This window comes from Taeniopygia guttata, chromosome 23 (genome assembly GCF_048771995.1).
Source record: "Taeniopygia guttata chromosome 23, bTaeGut7.mat, whole genome shotgun sequence".
Taxonomy (NCBI): Eukaryota; Metazoa; Chordata; class Aves; order Passeriformes; family Estrildidae; genus Taeniopygia; species Taeniopygia guttata.
In genome coordinates, this window is record NC_133048.1 from 3,180,001 (window position 1) to 3,202,454 (window position 22,454).

The following is a 22,454-nucleotide window of genomic DNA, read 5'->3' on the forward strand; positions in this document are numbered from 1 at the left end:
ATTCTTTTAAATGGAATTGTGGCTGAGTTGTGAGCATGGGGCTGTTTCAGTAGACGTTTTGGGATCAGCAGAACTCTGCTGTCTGGGCAAAATGTTCCAGTCCTGAAGCAGATATTTGCTGGTGTTGGACATGCATATTTGATAAGGTCTGTGTGCTGCCTCTGAGTTAAGTGCTGGTATTTGGTTGCACAGATAGAGCAGGAGAAACTGGCTTCCATGAAGAAACAAGATGAAGACAAAGAGAAGAGAGATAAGGAAGACAAAGACAACAGAGAGAAAAGAGACAGATCCAGGAGCCCAAGAAGGTAATGAAAATGCACAGGCAGCATATCAGGAGCAGAGGGAGGACACGTGGCAGAGAATAATTAATTGAGCTGTGGAAATACTCCCCTTAGCTATTGTAGCAGGCTGGCCTGACCTACTGCTGAGCAGGAACTGCAAGTAAACCAGAGTAGCTCTGACAGGGCTGTTGTTTTTAGTGGTTTATCTGTTCCAGGCTTTGTTAGCTTTAGTTTTGAGGGAGTTGGGATTTTTATTTGACACTTTAATTTGTCTATCTGTCAGTCAGCAGCAGAAAGTGCAGTGCTGGGTGTCCCTGGGTGCGGGGGGCTCTGGGCTGGGGTGTCCCCGAGCTCTGAGTGCCCTGTCTCTCCCCAGACGCAAGTCCCGCTCTCCCTCCCCGCGGCGGCGGTCGTCGCCCGTGCGCCGCGAGCGGAAGCGCAGCCACTCCCGCTCGCCCCACCACCGCACCAAGAGCCGCAGTGCCACCCCTGCCCCCGAGAAGAAAGAGGCCACTCCTGAACCAGAGCCCTCCGTGAAACCAAAGGAGACTGTTGTGCAAGAGGCAACTTCAAACAGGTGAGAACTCAGCGTGTAGAGCCATGTATCGCCTTTAAAAAATGGAATTATTATTCTAATACCTCACTGGAGCTTGGCTTGGGCAATGCCTGCTCCTCCTGTGCCCCTGCAACAGCCTGGCATTTATTTTAGAATCTTCAGTGAGGTTTCTTTGCTCTGTGTAGAATTCTAAGGGCAGTGTGCTTTGCTGCCACTCTAGTTTCATTGTCCTGCTCATCATTGGCACTTGTGAAAATGTCATCTTGACTTCCAATTGGTTGTCATCACGTAGCCTCTATGTTATTTATTCTCCTTTTTGAATCATTGTAACACATTCTAACTCTTTCCACAGTTCTGGAGCAGTTTGTCAGAGAATGGGCAGGAGAATGTTTGTTGTAGGGGAATATCTTGTCAGCTTCTGAAATGTTGCTCTGCAGGCTGTGGTTTGTATATGCTTACAAATGAAGTCCTTATTTTTAACAGTGATATCCCAAAAGCTCCTAAACCTGAACCACCTGTACCAGAGACTAAGGAAACTTCACCAGAACGTAATTCAAAGAAGGAGAGAGAGAAGGAGAAGGAGAAGACTCGTCAGAGATCCCCAACTCGGTCCAAGTCCAGGTCAAGGTCCCGATCCCGTTCTCCATCTCATTCTCGACCCAGAAGGCGCCATAGATCACGGTCAAGGTAGGGCTTCATGTGCTGATTGTGAAGCTTGAGAATATTTTCTGCTGAAGGTGCCACTTAATGTTCTTGGTTAGTGATGTTTTTAGAGGTGTCGAGCTGTGGATGTTTTGGGCCAAATAAGAAGGATGCATTTGGTGTACAAATGTGTTTGGGAGTGTTTGTATTGATTTATGAGAAGATGCTCACAGTGACCAGCACTGATCAGAGAAGGAATTGGGCTGCTTAATATTGATAATAAGAATTGTATAGGCTTTCTTTAGGACATGGGTTTGATGCTGAAAATGCTGTAAAATACTTTCTTTACCCCCTTTTTTAATTATTCTACTACTTAATTGAGAGATGTTGTTAAACTTCAAAGCCCTGATTGTGTCTGTACATTTGGCATCCTCACCTAAATACAGCCTTGCTACGATGCACTTGGAGAAAAGCAGCTGTGCACTCAGTGCCCGAGCATAGATTTCCTCAACTATGGAAGTTAGATAGTTGCCTTTCACTGGAATTCTGATTGTGACAGCTCTTACTCCCCTAGAAGGCGACCCAGCCCGCGGCGCCGGCCGTCCCCGCGCAGGAGGAGCCCGCCCCGGAGAATGCCTCCCCCACCCAGGCACAGGAGGAGCAGATCCCCTGTCAGGCGGTAAGAGCCCTGCTTTTTGAGACAGCTGGAGGTGCTAAACCCACAAAGTTACAGGGAGCTGTAGCTGTGTTAGCAAAATTCCCTCATTCATCTCACCTTAGCACTGGCAGGTGTGTGATTAGAGTGATGGAAGAACTGCAGTGTCACATTTCCTAAGTGTGTTGTGGGGGAACACAGTTGCAAATGTGAAATTATTTCTTCTGAGTTATGGTAGTGATGAGAATTCCACCTTTTTGAAAAGTGGCGATTTCAGAGCTTTTTTTCTTTTTTTGCTTCTTCAGATGGCTCTGAGTAGCTCCCAGCACAGGCTGACATGATTTCTTAGGGTTTTTTTGCTTAAGTTTTAGTATTTTTATTTCCTGACTGGGGAAAAAAATGAGAACAAGTTGGGAATTTTACTCGTTGGGAATTTTTAATGATGACTTGTATTTCTATCACATAAAATTAAATTTGGACTTTAAATATGTTTCTTCTTCATGTTCTCTTACTTAAGATTCTTCAAGATTTGCCCTCTGGTGTTGAAAGTCACATTTTTCACAGCATAAGAATTGCTCTAGAGGCAAAGCTCTTAGCTGCCTTGCAAAGTAAATGATGTGCTTTTGGCAGTGTCAAAATAGACATTTGTCTTCATGGAGAGAGAACAGATTCTGATCCTTTTCATAGGAAGAGAATCAAAGTGATGCTTCTTGTGTACAGCAGTTGTTTTTGAGGAAGCAACACTTCCTTTCTGTGACAAGGTGATGACTATTTCCTGAGTTTGTCAATATGTTCATTTCACACAGTTACTGGGAAAACTGTGAACATGTATGTTGCAAAATGTACAAGAGCACCCTTTCAGCAAATGTTTATCTCACTCAAGGTAGGGTTTCTTTTTTCCAGGTTCTCAGGAATTCTGCAGCCAAAGGTGGATTCTGCAGGTACACAATTGCAACAGAACTTGCCACAAATTTTGCCGCAGAATTCTGAGGCCCTGCCTTTTAAATTTGCGAAGTAAAGATGAAAGACTAAAACATAAGGATGGATAGATCGATTTTGAATTGTTAAGTTGTTAAGTTGTCTGAAATTTTCACCTCCTGGTGTAAAACATTTTAGTGTCCTTGCACACTAAGCTCTTACCAGATCTGCTCTGGAGATCATTAAGTCACGTATGCTAACACAGACAATTCTCTTAACCACCCAGAAGTTAGAGAGCCCAACCAAAACTAATTGTTTCCAGGGGCAAAGCTTAGCTGTAGCCTGTAGATTGACAGAAAGCCAGTGAAGGTGACACTAACAATTTTTGCTCACAGTTGTAGTTAAGAATAACTGTGAAAGATTGGACATTATCCTCCTCTTCTCCAAACCGAGTGTTGCAGGCAGTCCACCATGTTTGGGAAGTGCTGTTGTCTGTGGCTCAGTGTCTGTGCTTGCAAACAACTGCAGTTCTTTGTTTTTTGTGCTGAGATGTTCCCCGCTGTGGCCGGGCAGGACCTGATGTGGGCTTTGATTTACAGGAGAAGACGCTCCTCAGCATCGCTGTCCGGCAGCAGCTCCTCCTCGTCCTCGTCGCGCTCCCGCTCTCCACCAAAGAAGCCTCCCAAGAGACCCGTGTCCAGCCCCCCCCGCAAAACGCGCCGGCTCTCCCCCTCGGCCAGCCCCCCCCGGCGCCGCCACCGGCCCTCGCCCCCCGCCAGCCCCCCGCCCAAGCCCCGCCGCTCGCCCACTCCCCAGCAGTCCAACCGCGCCCGCAAGAGCCGCGGCTCCGTCTCGCCCAGCAGGGCTTCAGGTGAGGGACACCGTGGCGGCTCAGCTGCCGCTCGGGGCTTCTGTTCCATCAGAGAGCCCGTGTACGTTTTGTAGGGACAGAAGAGCGTGAAGGAACGGTGTGAATTGTGGCTGAGCTGTTCCATTTTGTCTTGTAGCACCCAAACATAAGAGTACTGAGAAAAGAGAGTCTCCTTCGCCAGCGCCCAAACCCAGGAAAGCAGAATTGTCAGAATCAGGTACGGCTCTGGCTACCCAGCTCTGCTCCTGGGTGTGGGGTTTTTAGTCAAAAATACTTGGACAGTGAAGTGCTGGGCCCTCCTGGAAGTCTAGCATTGAAATCAAGAGTTTTCAGGACTCTAAAGGTGATCACTCCTGCTGCCTCCATCTATCCAAGAGTGCTTGGAATGAAAGTTCAGCTACAGTATTCCAACCTTATGTTATCTTAAGATTTGAATGGAGGAAAACCCCATACCTGATGGTCTGCTCTCTATAACTTTGCTTCTGCCTGCATAAGGTAAATCTGTATCCTTGTTTTAAGTGCCCTGTCCTTGTGTGTCCTTTCAGAAGAAGACAAAGGAGGCAAAATGGCTGCAGCAGATTCTGTCCAACAGAGACGCCAGTACAGGAGGCAAAATCAACAGTCTTCATCTGGTATGGAGCAAAGAAGTCCCCTAAAACTGGGTTGTAGTTTCCTTTTGCAGGAAGTAGCTTAAGTTCAAATACAGATTAAAACTATTTGCTCTGTGCTCTGCAGTGCTATTGTAAACTTAATTACAGATTTGCCACTCATAATGAGGTCACTAATTATTGCTCAGGAGGAATAAAATTATGACATTTAAAGGTCATTACATCTTTTGTTAATGGGTTTATGTCTTTAAAATTACGCTTCTAAACTCTCACAAATGTTGTAAGCACACACAAATGTGTGCTGTGGATTAAATCATCCGTCCTTACTTTGGACTCTTTAATGCTTGAGATCAGTAAATTCACCTGGATATTTTTGTCACGTTGTTTCAAAAAGTAGCTGCAGTTCACCTTTTAAATTATCTGTCTAGCCAGATTTTATGGGAATAGTTAGATCACTGCAAGTATTTTTACCCTTCCCCAGTAGATTTATCTATCACTCAAGTTCAGCCAACACCTTCAGTTGATCTGCTTTTAAATTTTGGGTTCTCATTTTGCGGGAGATGATGTTGGTTTGAACTGCAGCACTGCCCTGTCAGTAACCAGTGTCACAAGGATCATTTTCCAGAGAGTGATTGTTTCTACGTTTGCAGATTCTGGTTCTTCATCTTCCTCAGAAGAGGAGAGGCCCAAGAGATCGAATGTGAAGAACGGGGAGGTGGGCAGGCGCCACCGGCACTCGCACTCGCGCAGCCCCTCGCCCCGCAAGCGCCAGAAGGATTCCTCCCCTCGGTAACTGCTTGAGCTTAGCTCATCCCTTCCTGTTATTTCATGTCTATCTCTCTGCAACTTTCACCAAACACACATCAAGTCATGCCCACTCTGCCCAGTCTTATTTCAAGGTTTTCTTCCCATTACACTCATTTGGCAAAAATTGCTCTGACCTTTCTTTGATCGTGTTCATTTTTGCCTCAGATCCGTGGCAGATAGATCTGTTTTGTTTTGTTTTGTTTTCCCTCCACTGCTCTCAGGATGCAGATGGAAAAGAGGTGGCAATCACCAGTGATGAAAAGGTTGGTTAGAAATTAATCTCTTAAACAGGCTGTCATTTATTTTGGCATGGATAAGCATTTGCCATCCTTTTGTCCTTGAGATTTGCACACTCCAGTAAGGGAAATTCAGACTGATGTGCTCCTTTGTGTGTTGGACCTGGAACCATTTCACTGGCAAAAAGAGAAGGACACACCTACTCTGTGTCCCTCGCTGCTCACCCCTTGTTAATTCACATCAGCCTGTGACATCAATAACTTTGATGTTGTTACATCCCACTGATGCCTGAAAACAGCTGAACACTTGTGTTCCTCAGGGGCTCCTCGCTTCAGACGTCAGCTTTGGGTGAGCAGTGGTGGGTTCCTGCTGCCACTGACTCAAAACCCTCCTGCATACTTGCAACAAGCAATTAAGATCCTGATCTTCTGGGTCAGAGATGATTGGAGTTTTCAAAACTCATTCCTCAGTTCATGAGATATTTGGAACTACTGGAAGTAGAGGATCAGTGAAACAGCAGTGACTTTTTTATTTGTGACACTTTTTGCTCTCTGTTGATCTAGAAATTTAGAAAGATGCAGGAAGCTTGATGGGTTTATTAATTGGATGTAATGACCCTTGAGCAGGCTGTAATTAAGCCCTAGCTAGCAGATACTCACAGCACACACCATGATGTAGGAGATAAGGATGACTCCCTCACCAATGCAGGCCTTCCTGATTATGGATCCTGTCAAACATTTCTATGGAAAACAGGTTGGGATTCAAAGGCTTTGATCTTGTTTTGCAACACACTGAATTCACATACTGCCTGTTGCATAAATACATGTTTAATTAGGACACTTAGTACATTTGAAGACTGGGGGTTTTTTGGATCATAAAAGAACATTGTATTTTGGAGCGAACTCTTATCTATAAAAGTGTGTTTCATTGCCTTGGAGAACAATACCCAGCATATTTGAAATCAGATCTCACTTAATGTAAATGAGCTGCTTTGCTTTTTAATTGCTCTCAATTTTCCTTTATCCAGTCATTTTATCTTAATTGCTTTTTTTAAAAAAAGAAATATTTCACTTTACCAATATTCCTCTCCTTTAAGATTCTATGCAAGAATGTGTTGGATTAAAATTCTCCCTTCCAGAAGTCTGTTGTAAACCCTGCAAAGCAGAAAATGGCTCATTTGGTGAACAGTTTTAATCCAGAGAGCTGCAGTTTAGCAGCCACTCTGGTTTTTTTTCACTGCATTTCAAGAAACAAATAATTTTGGTTTTCAGATGGAGCACAGTTTCACACTGTGAAGAAAATTAACTCCACTCAAGGCAAAACCAGCATGTGATCCATTGCTTATTCCAACCATTTGGTCTTTCTCTGGCTACAAGGTAGTGATGGATCAGGTTGTGCAGATGTGGAGTTGTGTCCTGGCTGATGTGGTGGGCTCGTGGTCACAGTCAGACACCTGTGGTGGGCTCAGGGTCACCAGTCAGACACTCGTCATCTCACACTCTTCAGAACTATTTAAGTACATTTCTTTCCATCAGTGCTCCCAGTAGAATTCCATTTTAAGGTGCATGGAGGAGCAGATTTTGTGTAGTGGAAGCAGAGCACGGAGCAGCTGGTGGCTGAGCTGGAAGTTTCCTGATCAGTCCCTGTTTTCTGCAGCAGGAGGAGGAGGAGCCCCTCGCCGCCCCCCGCGCGCCGGCGCCGCTCCCCTTCCCCGGCACCGCCGCCCCGGCGCCGCCGCTCCCCGTCCCCGCCTCGCCGAAGGTACCGCACCGGGCACCCCTGCTGCCCTGGCATGGGAAAAGGACTCTGCTCCCAGTGCCTTCCTCACTGGGAAGCTGGGGGGGCTGTGTTGTGCTGGTGAGGTTGGGTGTGGCAGGTGCATGGCCTGGATGTCATTGCGCTGCTGCTGGAAATCCTGACTCAGAATCACAGAACCATGGGATGGTTTGGGTTGGGTGGGACCTTAAAGATCATCCAGTCCCACCCCCTGCCACGGGCAGAGACACCTTCCACTAGCCCAGGTTGCTCCAAGTTTTGTCCAGCTTGGCCTTGGACACTTCCAGGGATGGGGCAACCATAACCTTTCTGGATAACAACTTTTAACGAGTTTTATTTTAAATTCTTACAACTTCTAAAGAATTCCAGTTTAAATTTTGATAAGTTTAAAGAACTCTAGAGGCCTTTTCCCCCTCTTTGGGTGCACTGCAGGCACTGCTGACTGATTGCCATGCCTGGGTGGCCCCTGAACATTTGTTTTCTTTGCAGGTCTCCATCACCACCCCCGCGCAGACGTTCTCCCTCTCCACGGAGATACTCCCCCCCGATCCAGAGGCGATATTCCCCATCTCCCCCTCCCAAGAGGAGAACAGCTTCTCCTCCTCCCCCTCCCAAAAGAAGGGCCTCCCCTTCCCCGCAGTCCAAGCGCAGAGTCTCCCACTCCCCACCGCCAAAGCAGAGGAGCTCCCCTACTGCTAAACGGCGCTCCCCTTCCGTATCTTCCAAGCACAGGAAGGGGTCTCCTCCCAGCAGATCCAACAGGGAAACGCGTTCTCCACCACAAAACAAAAGGCATTCACCTTCACCACGGCCTCGAGCTTCCCACCCCTCCTCCAGCCCTCAGCCGCCGCGCCGCGGAGCGTCGGCATCGCCGCAGAGGAGACAGTCACCCTCACCCAGCAGCAGGCCCATCAGGAGGGTGTCCAGAACGCCAGAACCCAAGAAAACAAAGTAAAAAAACCCATCTTGTCTGCTCTGGGGTTGATGGGGGGTTGTCATTTAGTTGTAGTGCAGTGAAAGTAGTTAAGCAATCCTAGAATCCCGGAATGGTTTGGGTGGGAAAGGACCTTGAAGCCCATCCAGTGTCCAACCTGGCCTTGGGCACTGCCAGGGATCCAGGGGCAGCCACAGCTGCTCTGGGCACCCTGTGCCAGGGCCTGCCCACCCTCACAGGGAAGAAGTGTTTCCCAATATCCCATCTAACCCTGCCTCTGGCAGTGGGAAGCCATTTCCCCTTCTGCTACCTGCATAAAAAGCCCCTCTCCTCCTCTTTATGAGACCCTGGAATGCTGCCATGAGGTCTCCCCATATCCTTCCCTTTAATTGCTGGCTTTAAAGAAAACTTAACTTTGTCTTTAAACCTAACTGTTGAAGGGGACCAACACTTCTAATTAGCTCAGAGATAATTCCATAAGTGACCATTCACGATAAACTGCTAAAATTGTAAATATTTTTGTCTTTAGTGAGATGCTGCTTTTCTGAGCAGACTGTGAGAAGTGTGGTGCGTGGCTTATGAATTTTTTCAGAAGGAAAATGTAACTGAATGGAAAGCCTTGCACAATTAAATAGCATTGCTGTTCTCTTGACATTTAATGTGATTATAACTTAGTTAAACCAGAAAGGCGGCAATCAGTTCTGAGCAGCAGCAGGGCTGTTAACAGCTCTTCAGGTTGTATTATGGATCCACTTTGCTATTGGATTGTTTTGCTTTTTTTAATCACATCAGTAAAGCAATTAGTCTATTTATTTTTTAAATAAGTTTAAATCTTCTAAGTGCAGCCTGACCAAGTTAAAGCACAGGTATTCATTTGGCTCTTGTGCTGATATTCCCTTGTTCTGACTGTGACTCTTGTGATCCCCAGGGCTTCCACCCCCAGCCCCCGGCGCGTGTCCTCGTCCCGATCTGCGTCAGCATCACCTGAGACAGCTCCCAAAAAACACCAAGGACCTGCATCTCCTGCCCGCTCTCGCTCTCCTTCTGCAAACTGGTCACCTGCAAAAAAGGCCAAGAGCCCAACTCAGAGCCCATCACCTGCCAGGGTATTTGTCTGCTCATAAAGCAGAGCTGCTTTGGGTTCTGGGGCAGGCTCTGGTTGGGAAGGCTGAGGTGCTGAACAGCCCCAGAGTTGTTCATAGAGGGGGAAACTGCTTGGGGTCATTCTTTGTAGCTAAAAACTTCTAAAAATAATACGTAATGTATTTTTTTCAAGCTTAACATCTCCAGGTGTAGAAGAAAATTATGTTCTATAAAAAAATCAGACTTCTGTGGAAAAGTCTGTCCCATTTCATGAGTGTATATGAGTTTTATGGTCTACAAAGTGAGGGGGGCTTATTTATAGTCAGTATCCTCTGCAAACTCAGAGTATTCCCAGTGGGAAGAGAACAGATTGTTTGGTATCTTCACCTCCTCTTCTGAGGTGTTTCCCAGGGGCAGTTCCATTCTTTGCCAGAGAAGTTTGAAGCCTTAGAGATGAGTTGTAACATCTGTTGAATTATTTATTACAGAATTCCGATCAAGAAGGTGGTGGCAAGAAGAAGAAGAAAAAGAAGGATAAGAAGCATAAAAAGGATAAAAAGCACAAGAAACACAAAAAGCATAAGAAGGAGAAGGCAGCTGCGGCTGCAGTAGCTGCTGCTGTGGCTCCAGCAGACACCACCTCAGCACAGGGAGACCAGGAAGCAGAGACAGAACCCAAAAAGGTGAGAATTTGGGACTTTGTAAGGGGTGGGTGTGCACTGCTGTGCTGGTGTTCTGACTGCCCTAATTCCAAAGAGAGATTTGGGGGGTGTGATTCCATGTGGGGATTTCAGTGCTGGGAGGGCTCAGCCTGGCCGGGCCTGGGGTGTTTGAAGCAGCTCTCTGTGTTTGTTTGAAGGAGACAGAAAGTGAACCCGAGGACAACCTGGATGACCTTGAAAAGCACCTGCGGGAGAAGGCCCTGAGGTCCATGAGGAAGGCGCAGGTGTCCCCCCCCTCCTAGGCCAACCCTTTGATATAATGTACATTTTATTTGGTTTGTACTCAGAATTCAATTTCAAATTGCTAAATGTGTTTGAGCTTTAGAATATAACATTTGTTGTAATAATTGCTAGGTTGAGGTTCACCATGTACAAAGGGCATGGATTTACATTACAAAAGGTGTCCACAGTGTACTAGTGACATTCTTTCATTGACAGCATAATTTCATTTAGAGTGAGACTTTTTAGAAGCAGTAGGAATTTGTTTTGGAGGTTTGAAACATGACCGTCAGTTCCCTCGTTTCTTTGAAATCCAGCAGAGCCTTGAGCAGAATTTGTGAGGGGCTCATTTGACTTCTTTTGTATCACTTACATGATGCTACTAACCTTTGTGGTTTGTAGGCTTGCCCAGGAGTAAAACCACTGCAGAATTCAAGAAGTACATCTCTATTTTAATGCTTTCTACTGTTGCCTGTATAGTCTCCATTAAAGCCAATCAAGAATAGCAATTTAGAGTGGTACATAAATGAAAGCATGTTATTTACCAGGACACTGTGGGTTTATATTGATGTAACATGTTGATTTGGAACACTGGAATTTCATTTGTATTTTTATGTTCTTTTTTTAAAGGGCAGTTTCCATGATCAGCAGACCCAGAAAAAAAAATAATAATTCCTTCAGTTCCATAAATTTTGTTTGTGAGCTGTCGTTGCCCCATTCATAAATCTTGTCTCGTTACGGTTCTTCGGAATGGTCTGAGCAACTTTCAGAGCTGTGTTCTTTGAAAGTTTAGAGGAACCTGAACTTTGGATATTGTCATGTTTTCACTGTTCTTTGTTTTTGTTTTTTTAACTAAAGCTATATAAAGCTTGTGGATTAAACAAAATAAATTTCTAAATTTAAACAGATGTTGGCTATTTTTATCTGGACGTTTACATTTGCTAATCAGCTTTGTTTTGTGCAGAGTTAATGGCTGCTCAGAGATGAGAAAGTGTTTGATCCACTGTGCTGGCTCTGGAAAAGTGGGGCTTTTAACTAGCCTGGTGGAGCAGGAAAAGCCCTTTAATTAGTGATGCTCCTGTGGAGTTCTTGCCAAGCAGGAGTCAAACAGCCGTACCTGGGCAGTGCTCTGAGAGGATGGAGAAGCTCAGACTCGGTATTCGCTGTGAAAATTGCTGGTCAGAACAAGTAAAGTGTTTGAAGACCCTGCAGGAAATGAACAGCAGGTTTGATTAACTTGGAGAAGGAGTTGCAGTGGTGTGAGAGCTCATCTGAGGAATCCTGGGGGCTCCCTGCCTTTCCATAATCATGGAATCACAGAGTGGGAAGGGACCTTACAACGCACCCAGTTCCAACCCCCTTTTAATCACTGGAAACTTGCTGGGTTGCTGCTGTGGAATTCTTGTAAAAACTCCAGCTGTGGTTGTGAAATCAGCTCAGTTCTGAAGCCTGAGGTTCTTCTAGAAGGTGCTTTTGAATTATTTTAGTGCTGTAGCTGCAGTAGCTGTGATGTACACAGTGAAGTGTGCAGCTTGGTGAGTCTGTCCTTGCCCTTGTGCAGGGTCTAACCCGAGGCAGGACTGCTCCAGGTCCTGGCTGGGAGGGGAGGTTTCAGAGCAGCTCCTCCTGCACTTCCCTCTGTGCTGAGCCTTTTGTTTCTTCACACGAATGTCATTGTGTGCTCAAGTGCTTGTAAACCTCCTCCGGAGCTGGAATGCTGAGGATCACCTGTTACTAAAAATGTGTGATAAATTCCAAGAAGCTTCTGGACAGAGGCATTTTTCAAAGTCCATCTGGGTGAATTTGGCACTTGTGGAGCCGCAGACCCGAATTCGGGACGTGCTGATCCTCATTCACTTGGATTTTCCCTGGATGTCCTGCAGGAGTGCAGCTCCTCAGGGTTTAATGCCTCCTCCTTTTATCATCCCAATCTTGCTTCTACCTGGGTTTAGTGACCTCTGAGTGCCTTTTAATCTTAGCACTAATAGAAGTTCTTTAAATACATTCAGGACCTGAGTCACTGCTTATCTTCCCTCACACCTATTTCCATCTCCTGCCTCCAGGGCTGATAAAGGACCTGTGGATGGGCCAGACCTTCCCTCCACCTTTCCATCTCCCTTGGAGTTCCTACTGTTGGTGCTCCCTCTGCCTCTTTTTTTCATCTAACCATAAAGAGGATAAGCTTGAAAAGAGCAATTAAATGCAGTGTTTAAAAAGAATATAACTTCTGAATTATATTTAGCATAGTATTTTAATTCCTTCCTACTTATCCATTCAAGTAGTAACATTTCATTTAAATACTATTTGGGATAATGAGCCCTCTCCTCTCCTGAGCTGTCCCTGCTGTTGCACAGACCCTTTTTAGCACAGAATCTCTGCTGGGCTGGGTTCCATCTGTGTCTCTGCTGTTCATGGCACCACTGAATTCTCTCCTGATCCTCTGATTGAGCTCCCCTCATCCAAATCCAAACTTGTCTGACCCCTGCCCCACTCCAGCTTCTTGGTTAACCTCTTCTCTCTGTTTTTAAATCCTTGTGTTTGTAGTTCAGAAATGACCCTGCAGGTGCCTGGTGTGATGAGGCAGGAGCTACCTGGATCTCACTTCTTTTTATCCTGGATCTGCTCATGCTGAATTTTGGCTTCCTGACCCAGGCCACCCTCGTGAAGTGACAGACACAGGGTTTAGGTAAGGGACTTGTTGCAATGATTGTATCCAACTCCACAAACAGTTTAATTGGGCTGTGTAATTGAAATGGAACTGAGTCCTCAGCAGTGAGTGTGAGGCTGAGGTGAGTCACAGGTCAGTCTCTGTAGCTGCTTCTGAAGAAAATGTGTTTGTTGTGTCAACAGGTGGGACAATGGCAGGTGTGTATGTACAACAGTTCCAAGCTTATAGAAACTCAGGGCTGGATTGTTAAATTTTTCCACTTGTGTGTCTTTGGCAATTTGCCTGGGAGTGCTGCGTGGAGCTTCCTGAGCTGAAGGATTTACTCTGAATTGCCCCAGGACACAGAACTGTTCTGCTGCTGCTCCCTGGGAGCCCAGGGATAAATCCCAGCACCAGGGCAGAGTTCTTTGCTGGGAGCCATCCCAAAACCTCCCTCAGCTGACACAAATCCATGCCCTGAGCATTGAGGGCTGCAGGGAGGGACCTGGGCTTGGCGGAGCAGTTGTGCACTCTGACTTCATTTCTGCAGCACCAAATTCCAAATGCCTGTGTGTTGGTGTAAAAGCATCTCTGGGAGGAGCAGCTCAGCAGGGCACAGAGCTGTATATTGGTGGAGTTCCATTCCAGCTGTTGTGTGTCATAACTGATGATCTGTTACAGGATCATCTCATAAACCCTTGATTTGTCTGCTTGAAGTCCACTGTGGGTCACCAATGTCTCAAAGCACTGAAAATTCAATGGAATTGTGTTTCTCTTAAAGCAGGTCTTACTCATAAATAACTATTGGAAGTAATTATATGTCTTCCAGGGTAATAAAAAGATTATTGAATCTCAGCACAATGGGATGGGGAGTTGTGCCTTCCCAGACTAATCAGCAGTTTGACTTTTGAACTTCATGCAACAATCCTGAATGAGTTCAAAGAGGCCGGAACTGCTGGAGTCCCTTCAGCTGGGTGTGAAACAACAGCTGGGGATGGTTCCCCCCCACTGGCTGGAGGCAGAGGATGTCCTGTACCAGCCACTCTTATCTGAGCTCCCTGTGGCTCAGGATCAGATAGTCCCTGTGAAAGTCCAACAGGAACTGGACTCCTTTGTGTGGCACTCAAGGGATGACAGCTCAGCTGCTCTGAGCCAGGTTCTGGGGGAAAGAAGTGCTTGGCTTTGTTATCACTTGTTCAGTTTAGTTCTGACATGAGCCAGAGCATTTCCTTCTGCTGTGAGTGGAGCTCAGGGAGCTTCCAGCATGGTTAGAGATCTTCTGGTCCACTTGTGATGGTTTGTGTTTGCTGCCTTGGTGGCTGGAGGCACTCAGGAGGTGAATTTTTCATTTTTCCTGTACTGAGTGTGGATTAAGCCTTGGAAAGATGGCTGGGAAAAGTGGGGTTGATTTTAATTGCTCTTAAAGTAGGAGAAAAACCTACAGAGGGAGATGATTTCACAGGGGTCCCCAGTTCTCACTGTAGGTTTGTACCTAAACATCCACAAGTGGCTTTCGGGATCTCACCAGGCTGGGGGTGGACTGGAAGCTGTTCTGAAGGGATGAGGATCACAGTTTGTTGTGCATCTGGAAAGGAGGGTTTGGGTTGTTCTTGCCTTTTTTCCCAATCTTTTATTTAAAATCAAGAGCCACAAAGTGCCTCCTCTGGGGTTTGCTGGTGTCTTGTGTAGGGGCTGCACCTGAGCAGCAAATGGGAGTTGTGTGGCTCCAGCCCATCTCCCAGGGAGAGAAAACGCTGCGAAATTCTTCTTTAGCTGGGAGTGTCGGATTTTGTAATGGGAGCCGGCCAACTCCCGGGCAGGTGAGTCAGGCCTGCAGCCGGCACTGGAGTGTCACCGTGAGCCACCCGCGCTCCCTTGTGCCGTGCTCGTGCTCTGGGGCTGTGCCGAGCCTGTTTTGGGGTTTGGATAATCCTAAAGATCAGCGCTGCAGGAGGGAACGTGCCACCTCCCAAACCAGGGCTGGGGTCAGCGAGGGGGGCTGGGGTCAGTGCCAGGAGTGCAGCTCCCCACAGGTTGGGTTTCCTGCAGGAGAGAAGACTGAGCCTTCAGTGCAAGGTGTTTTAATCACCAAGTCATTAATTATCTTCAATGTTTGTGTTGTGGCAGATTCTGTAAGAATTGTGCTTTATTCTCATTCGGGATCAATCTGTCGGGAATTGTGTGGTCAACACCTCCCAGGGCCAGGTGTGGGACTTGACCTCTGGGCCAGGCCCGGGGGAGGCTGCCCAGCCCAGGATGGGGTCAGGAATCCTTCGGATCTCCCACATCTGCTTCAGGAGCTGAAGGCAGGAGGGATGTGGGTCCGGAGCGTCCTTCCTCCCACACAAAGGCAGGATGCGGCCGCCCTGGGCAGCTCCCGGAGTCAATGTGGGCTTTGTGCTCCGGGACCGGGCTGGGGCTGCTCCTGCATGGAGCTATTGAACCCCGGGAGAAACGGGGAAGGACCTTGTCCAGCAGATCCTGGGGAGCCCAGGTTGATTTGGCGTGGTCCTTGTGCTGATCCAGGCAGGGCGAGGATGATGCTCCGAATCCCTGGGAAGTGCAGGATCCTTCTGTTTTACTTGAAAGAAAACACGGAAAACAGCTGTCCTGGGAAAGCAGCCCTGGGGGAAGGGAATTGTGGGGAATTGTTTGGTTCCCCCACAGAGGCTTTGTGTTCAGTCCAGGGGCAGAGCTGCAGCTCTTGTAAATTGTTGTGGTTATGAAAAACGTGGAATTCTGCTGCCGACCTCAGCTGGGAATGGCCCCTGGAGAGGAGGGTCAGCGTGAGGGGCAGGACTCTCCAGAGCACGTGTGGTGCTTATCTGCCCAGCCAGAGCTTCCTCTGGGTTTGTCCCCACCCCTGACCTGTGCTGAGTGTCCTGCTCCGGGCTGACCCCAAGTGCACAAAGCTCTGTGGGGTCCAGCCCCTGACCCACACATGCAGTGGGAGAAGGGAATGGCTGTGGGGGCACAGCCTGGGAAGCTCTCAGGAGGTTTTTTACCTGGGGGGGCTTTTTGTAGTTTCTCACTCAGGCTTTAAAACTTGAGCTTCAGATGAAACCAAAGCTGATGGAGTGGTTGTGAGAAATGTGGATCCCTTTTAAGAGTAACCCCCCCAGGCTTCCCCTCTCCAGGAGGGAGGAAGCTCCCATTAAAAATTGATAGTCTCCCTGTCAACTGGATTTTAATTCAGCAAGTGGGTTTGACTACTGATGTGGAAAAAATTACCTTTGTCACCATGTTGATATTTTTTTAATGAGGCAGAAATGGTTTGGCACCTTTCCAGCTTATTAAAACCTTTGTGAGTCCACAGGCACCAGCACAAGGGGACGAGAAGGGAAAATTGCGTTAAGAGCATGATTGGCAAAACAAAATTGAGGTATTTTTTATTTATTTATTTTTAATCTGTTACAAGCCTGTGAATGAATCTTCTATTATTTATGGGGGAGGATAAAGGGAGCCATCCCTGTGGCTGCAGGCAGACTCCACTTTCAGTTCAACTCTTCTTTCCAGACAGGGAAAGTGGACACCTATGGTTATCCAGGACAGAGATAAGTGAAGAGGGCAGTGTGAAAAGGGAGAAATCCCCATTTTCTGTGGGAGAACAGGGCCCTGGGTTTGTGTCAGTGGTCTGTGGGTTCCCAGCTCACCACAGGGTGAATTTCTCCACTGGATAAAAGCCTGCCCTCCTCCGAAGGGGATCAGACCCTTTCAGCCACTGCATCCCACGAGCTGAGCCACCCCAGGGTCTCCATCTGTGCCGGAGCAGCTGCAGGAGCTGCTGCAGCGCCGAGGCTTTGCTGCTCAGAGCCCTCCCAAGGCCGGCCGCGTTGTCAGCAGGGATCTGGCCCCTCTCCAGCTCCTCTTCCTTCCTCCTGCCCCCAGCCCAGGCCCTTCCCGGCCCCGCTGCAGCTGGCGTTCATCCAGGCCCCTGCTCCCTGCCCTTCTTGGGTGGTGTTTGCGGGGAGGGACCGGGGTGGGCGCTGAGCTGAGAGCGCTGACACACTGTGGGAATCCTCGTGGGATCCCCCTCCTGCCTCAGTGTCCCCTCAGCACCACGGCTCAGCGTTCCCGGTGACGTAAGGGAGATTCCTGTTGATAAAGGGCTCGTGAAGCTCATGTGATGAACAGTGTGCTGATAACCGAGAAGCTCAGAGGGGCCGGGGAGGGGCTGGCCCTGCTGGCACCAACCCCCGGGCAAGGGGGCTGTGGGGAGAGGGGTTTCCCCCTGCTGCCAAGAGAGGCTTTCGGTTTATCCTCTGCAACTGCACATCCCACTATTAATGAGCAGCCAGAGTACCCTTTGAATTTTAATGACATCACAGATGCAGCGCTGCTAATTGCTCATTTGCTTATCTGGAATGAGTTTTAAATCTGTGAAAGAAACCTGAATCATGGAAACCTCTTGTGCAGCTGATCAGGGCAGGGTCAGAGAAGCAGATGTCTGTGGTTTAACCCCCTCAGTGAAAATTCCTCCCCTTTCCATTGCCCACCTTGCTGCACTGATCAGCTGGGATAAAATCAAAGGATTTAAAAGGGGAAAATCTCCGCAGCCTTGGTACTCAGAGAGATGCTCTGAGAACCTGGCTGAGTTTGGACATCCCTGGCTGGGCCGGGGGGGCAGAGGGATGGCTCCAGTCCTCAATTATCTCTCCGAGTTTGTGCCTAAGTTTTTGGCTCTAACCTGCTCTTATCGTTGCTCAGTAGGAGCCTGAAGAGCCTTACAGCAATCATTACACAGACAAACCACCGGGGTAAAGAGGTGATAATTAAAATTGCAAAAGCAAGTACCTGATGATCTGAAATACCAGAATTTCAGCCTGAGCAGGTCGAGCGTGTGCTGCAGATAAGGAGCAGAGAGACAGGAAGATTTGGGAACTCTTTGGTCCTGCCCCGCAGGATTGTTGTTCTCCCCATCTGCAGGGCACAGTGGCTTTGCTGTGGATTGCAGCTGCTTTTTGAGTTGGTGACTCAGGAGGTTTGGGTTCAGTTCCCCATCCTGCTGTGGGTATCTCAGGGATTTGGGATGTCATTCTCTTGGCAGTGCCTCAGGCTGCAAGGTTTGGAGAAGGTGGAGGAGTTTCTGTCCCTGTGTTTGGAGAGCTGGAGTGCTCTACATGTTGCTGCAATGCAAATAATTTTATCAGAAAGATTATTTCTAAATCCTGCTAGAACTGTGACATCTTGGCCTCTTGTCCTGCCCACAATTCCTTTCCTTTCCTGAGTACTTGGAAAAAAAACCTGGCTCCTTCCAGTGTGACTCAGATCAGAGGAAATAAACCCCACATTCATCATGTCACTGCTTGAGTCAGATCAGCATTTACGCCATTGCTTTGGAGCAGGGTGGCTCTGGGAGAGGTGCTCCCTTTGTTCCTTGGGATGAATGTCATCCCTCCCAGATGGGGACTTTGCCCAAGGAACCTCCTGGAAGCTTGGGGGATTTGGGATGCACAGCTTCACCACACAGGCAGAGCAGAGATGTGAAACTTCAGATGGGGCCCAGCTGTACAGAAGTGGTTTGGATTTGTGGAGGTGACAATCCTGCCCCAAACTGGGGTGGATTATCAGGTGCCTGCACGGATAGAATCAGAGAATCATGGAATGGTTTGGGGTGGAAGGGACCTAACCCCCCACCCTCACCGGGAATAATTTTTTCCTAATGCTCACAGCTTTGGATGACGCCAGCCTGGAGATAAAAACTTGGGGTTTTTTTTGTGAATGTCTTTCTCTCTGATGTTGGGCTGCACCTCAGAGAGAAAATCGAGCATCTTGGTGTCATTGCTGTGACTGGATTGACTCCTGCAGATCCATGGGAGGGGGGCTGGAAGCTGGGAAGGAGCTGCTGCTTCCCTTTTCCCCACACACAAAGGGCAGCACACAGAGCCAGCACTGCCTTCCCTCAGCTCCCCTTCCCGGGTCCCTCAGACCTGCAGCCCATTAAAAACCCACAGCAAACAGAATTTCTGCATTTCAGCTCCGTGACAGAAGCCAGTCCTCGGTGCTGAATCCCAGCTGGGATATAATGGACAGGGTTCATTAGGGGAGCCCCAGCTACCGGCAGCTTCCAGGCTTTTCAGATGATGGGAATTCAGCAGGAAACCTCAGTGGTGGTGTTTGATTGCTGCTGCAGGGGACTGTGGCTGATTTAACCACTTAATCAACCTCAGCCAGGCAAAGCCGGGGTTGTTATTTCGGGAGAAGCAGGTTATGTAGTGCTTTTTTCTTCACCAAGTCTCCTTATCAGCCCAGGTGTTTGAATCACCTGGGGACTAACCTTAAAAGAAAACAGACAATACCTGAATTTATTTACTTTCAAGCAACTTGTATACATAAAGGTGGGGAAATACAGATTTTAATCAGGCTCACAAAACTAGCTTTTATTTTTCCCCAAATAACTTTTCAAACCAGGAATGCAGTGTATTTGGGGTTTTTATTGAAGGACTCCTTGTGCGTGTGCATCTGCACAGTGCTGCCGTGGGAAGGTTTCCCAGCACTCAGCCCCAGCTCCATCTCTGCTTCTTTATCCTTTCCAGGTCTCTTCCTGCAGAAGGAAGCAGCCCAAATCTTTGTTTCCTGATGCTCACAGCAGAGGACAGGCTGACACCTGAATTTGGAAAGTAGGGCAGCAAGAAACCCCGGGCAGAGCACAGCAACAGCCTCCTGCTGAAAGGGGAGAGTCAGGCATTCGATGACTCCTGTCGTGTGTGTGGTCCTGGGAACCAGCTTTCCTTTTCCCCCTCCTTGGGTATCATCTCCAAAGGCAGGGAGGTGACAAACACTTCAACTTCCCTGTGATCCAAAGGAAGTGAGGTGAAAGCTGTGCCTGTGTCAGCATTCCCAAAAAGCTGCCCCCGGTGCCTCTGTGAGGGGACCCACGGCAGAGGGAAACCTGCAGACAATGCCTGCTTTGTCCCCTCCTGAGATGCTGAGTCCAAACATTTAACCACAAAATGCATTAATTACCATCCAGCTCCCCGGGGAAAGGACCATATGCCAGTATCCAGGGGAAACAAAAAAGGAAGAAGCACGGAAAGGGCATTGATTATTAAATTACTCCAACTGCAATTACTTCTACCGAAAGTTCTTGATGAAAATTTCCTAGAAACGTCGAGTTCTCCAACCACGGCACTCGGAGCGGTGCTAACTTGGACCATGGAGCACAGGAGTGACCCAGAAACTGTGGGATGAGGTCACCTTCCCACATAATGCCACGATATGTGTCCTGTGCTGCTGTAACTCTGCTCAGCCCACAGCACAGAGCTGTTCTCTGTGGATTTCTCCCCAGTGGCAGCTGCGAGCTCCAGGGCTGGCTCCACGCGTGTCCTCAGCTGCTCACTGCAGCTAATCCTAAAGTTTGGCAGCCACCCCAGAGGAAAATGAGCCATCCAGGGACAGCTGGTTGGGAATCACAGCAAACTGCAAACAGTCTGACACCAGCAGAATTTGGGTTTCCCCCGCAATCCTTAGAAATCTGGCAAACCAAACCCTGCTCGATGCAGGGGCAAGAAAAGAGGAATGAGCCATAACAAATTTGTCCCTCCCAGGAGGGAGGTGACGGATGGAGCCCAAAACCCCTCTCGGTGCCTGGATGGGAGGGAGGAACGTGGGGCTCCTGCTGAGGGCAGCAGCTCAGCAGAGCATCTGTGACACGAGGGCTGGGCCTGTGGTGGCTGTGCTTCCGCTGCTGCATCCCAGCCCAGGATCCCGAATTAGCTGTGGAATGGGAATGCTGGTATTTATATCCAGGGTGTGGCAGTCCTGCTTTCCTTTAATAGGTGTCCCTGGGCAGGTTCCTCTCCCAGCTGCGTCCAGCATGGCTTTCAGGAGCTCTAATGAACCCGGCAGTCAGGACAGGCTCCTGCTTCCAGCCACAGCCAGCACTCTCCTCCCCAAACCTCCTCAGCATCTTTCTTCTCACAACAGTTTAATTATAATTTTTAAAATAGGATGTTCTTACATATGACCCCCTGAGTGACAACCTGACCTTTGTGCTGAGCTCCTCCTGTGCCTGAAAAATTCCCCGTGGAAATAAAAACCCATTTTTGAGCCCCAGACTCAGCATGGTAGAGAATTCCACCAGAGGAACACGCACAGCCAGGGCAGGAGAGGATCTGCTTTGATATCTTTAACATCTGATGCCTCCAGTTTCAAAAGCACTTGGAAAGTCTGAGATGGAAAAACTGCTGCAGAAAGGCCAAAACTGCCAGAGAAATGAAACAATCTCATGTTGTTTTGCTGCTCGGCCAAATGGGGACGAAGCTCCTGAATGCAGCATAAAATAATATTGAGGGAGTGCCCCACTGAGCACACGTGGGGGGCCAGAGTTGCTTTGTTCCCACTCCAGGGCTTGGTGCAAATTTAGCTTTGAGTAAGTCACTGAACTTTCCTGACTCATTCCTCACTGCTGTTAAAGGTGGGTGATGCTCATTTCCCTATGGATTGTTAGGAGCACTGGTGATTTATTATGTAAAGCATGGACAAATTAATTCTAAGTGTTCTAGAAAAGAAATAAATAAATCCAGAATAATACAAACAGCAATTACTGAAGGAGGAAAGAATTGAAAGCTTTCAGACTGAACATTGTTGAAGGTTTCGCTTGAATGGGGAGCACGAGAGGTTTGGTAGGTGGTAGCTGGAAACCAGGAAAATGTCATCTGAAAGTGAAATAATTGAAAAGATATTAAAGCAGAGCCAGAGCTGATGCAGCTGGGTATAAATGAAATGAGCTATTAGCTGCTCTGCAAGATATCAGCAGGGGAGAGCTTTTGTTGGAGCACAAATGCAGCAGCAGTGAGGGAAAAACAGCCCTGGCAGCTCCTTTGTGGGGCTGGGAAACATAAAAAGGCCCTGAGAGCCTCGCAGACCTCAAATTTGTTGCTCTACACCCACTTCTGCGGGCGCTGTGGGAGAACTGTTTCTTTGTGCTAAACCACTGCCTGTTCTCGAGCAGGTGGGTCTGTGCTGTGGGGAGCCCTGGGAAGTACTGCAAGTTTGACAGAACCCTGGGATTTTAAACTTTCTGGTAGAGCAGAGAGGGAGGCTTGGTCCTTGGCTGAGGGGGAGTACCTGGCTCAGTGTTCCTTGTCCTCGAATAAGGACTCAGCTCCTGCCTTTCCCAGCAGACAGAGGATCCAACTTTTCTTTGCCTCTCATTAAACCAGTCCCAGAATCCACATTTGGCCCTAACTGGTGCGAATTTCTTACTCTGCGTGCAAAAAAGTGAATGCAAAGCCTCAGACAGATGCTTGTGGAGTCTCTGGGACAACCTCATTTAAGGGAAATTTCTTCCCTTCTGTTGGAACGCACGTTCCAACAACAACAGAAACAGTGGGACGGTGTCCTTTCATGGTACAGGCTGCAATTAATTAATGGGTAATTACCAAGGGAGGTTCCTGGCCCGGGCTGGACTGCACAGCCCCACATCAGTTTAGTTCCAGTGACACACCAGTTTCCAGCCCAGGCTGTCCCACCCCATGAATCAGCTAGATTCCTTGG

At 48.1% G+C, this 22,454-nt stretch overlaps 1 protein-coding gene across 6 annotated transcripts in view; it reads left to right on the plus strand.

Moving 5' to 3' along the window:
- SRRM1 (serine and arginine repetitive matrix 1) overlaps window positions 1–11,217 on the plus strand; it is a 16,989-nt gene extending 5,772 nt beyond the window's left edge. For 2 of the 6 annotated variants that reach the window (XM_030290261.4, XM_030290266.4), the window contains 14 exons: window positions 193–305; window positions 658–858; window positions 1,321–1,524; window positions 2,054–2,158; window positions 3,652–3,923; window positions 4,060–4,140; window positions 4,469–4,555; window positions 5,182–5,320; window positions 5,560–5,601; window positions 7,232–7,336; window positions 7,841–8,302; window positions 9,214–9,391; window positions 9,857–10,051; window positions 10,228–11,217. In XM_030290261.4, the coding sequence (XP_030146121.2) occupies window positions 193–305; window positions 658–858; window positions 1,321–1,524; window positions 2,054–2,158; window positions 3,652–3,923; window positions 4,060–4,140; window positions 4,469–4,555; window positions 5,182–5,320; window positions 5,560–5,601; window positions 7,232–7,336; window positions 7,841–8,302; window positions 9,214–9,391; window positions 9,857–10,051; window positions 10,228–10,332 (2,289 nt within the window). In that variant the 3' untranslated portion in view covers window positions 10,333–11,217. The remainder of the gene's footprint in view (window positions 1–192; window positions 306–657; window positions 859–1,320; window positions 1,525–2,053; window positions 2,159–3,651; window positions 3,924–4,059; window positions 4,141–4,468; window positions 4,556–5,181; window positions 5,321–5,559; window positions 5,602–7,231; window positions 7,337–7,840; window positions 8,303–9,213; window positions 9,392–9,856; window positions 10,052–10,227) is intronic. The other 4 variants (XM_032752498.3, XM_030290262.4, XM_030290263.4 and 1 more) reach the window with 4 other exon arrangements.
- The last annotated feature ends 11,237 nt before the right edge of the window (window positions 11,218–22,454 follow it).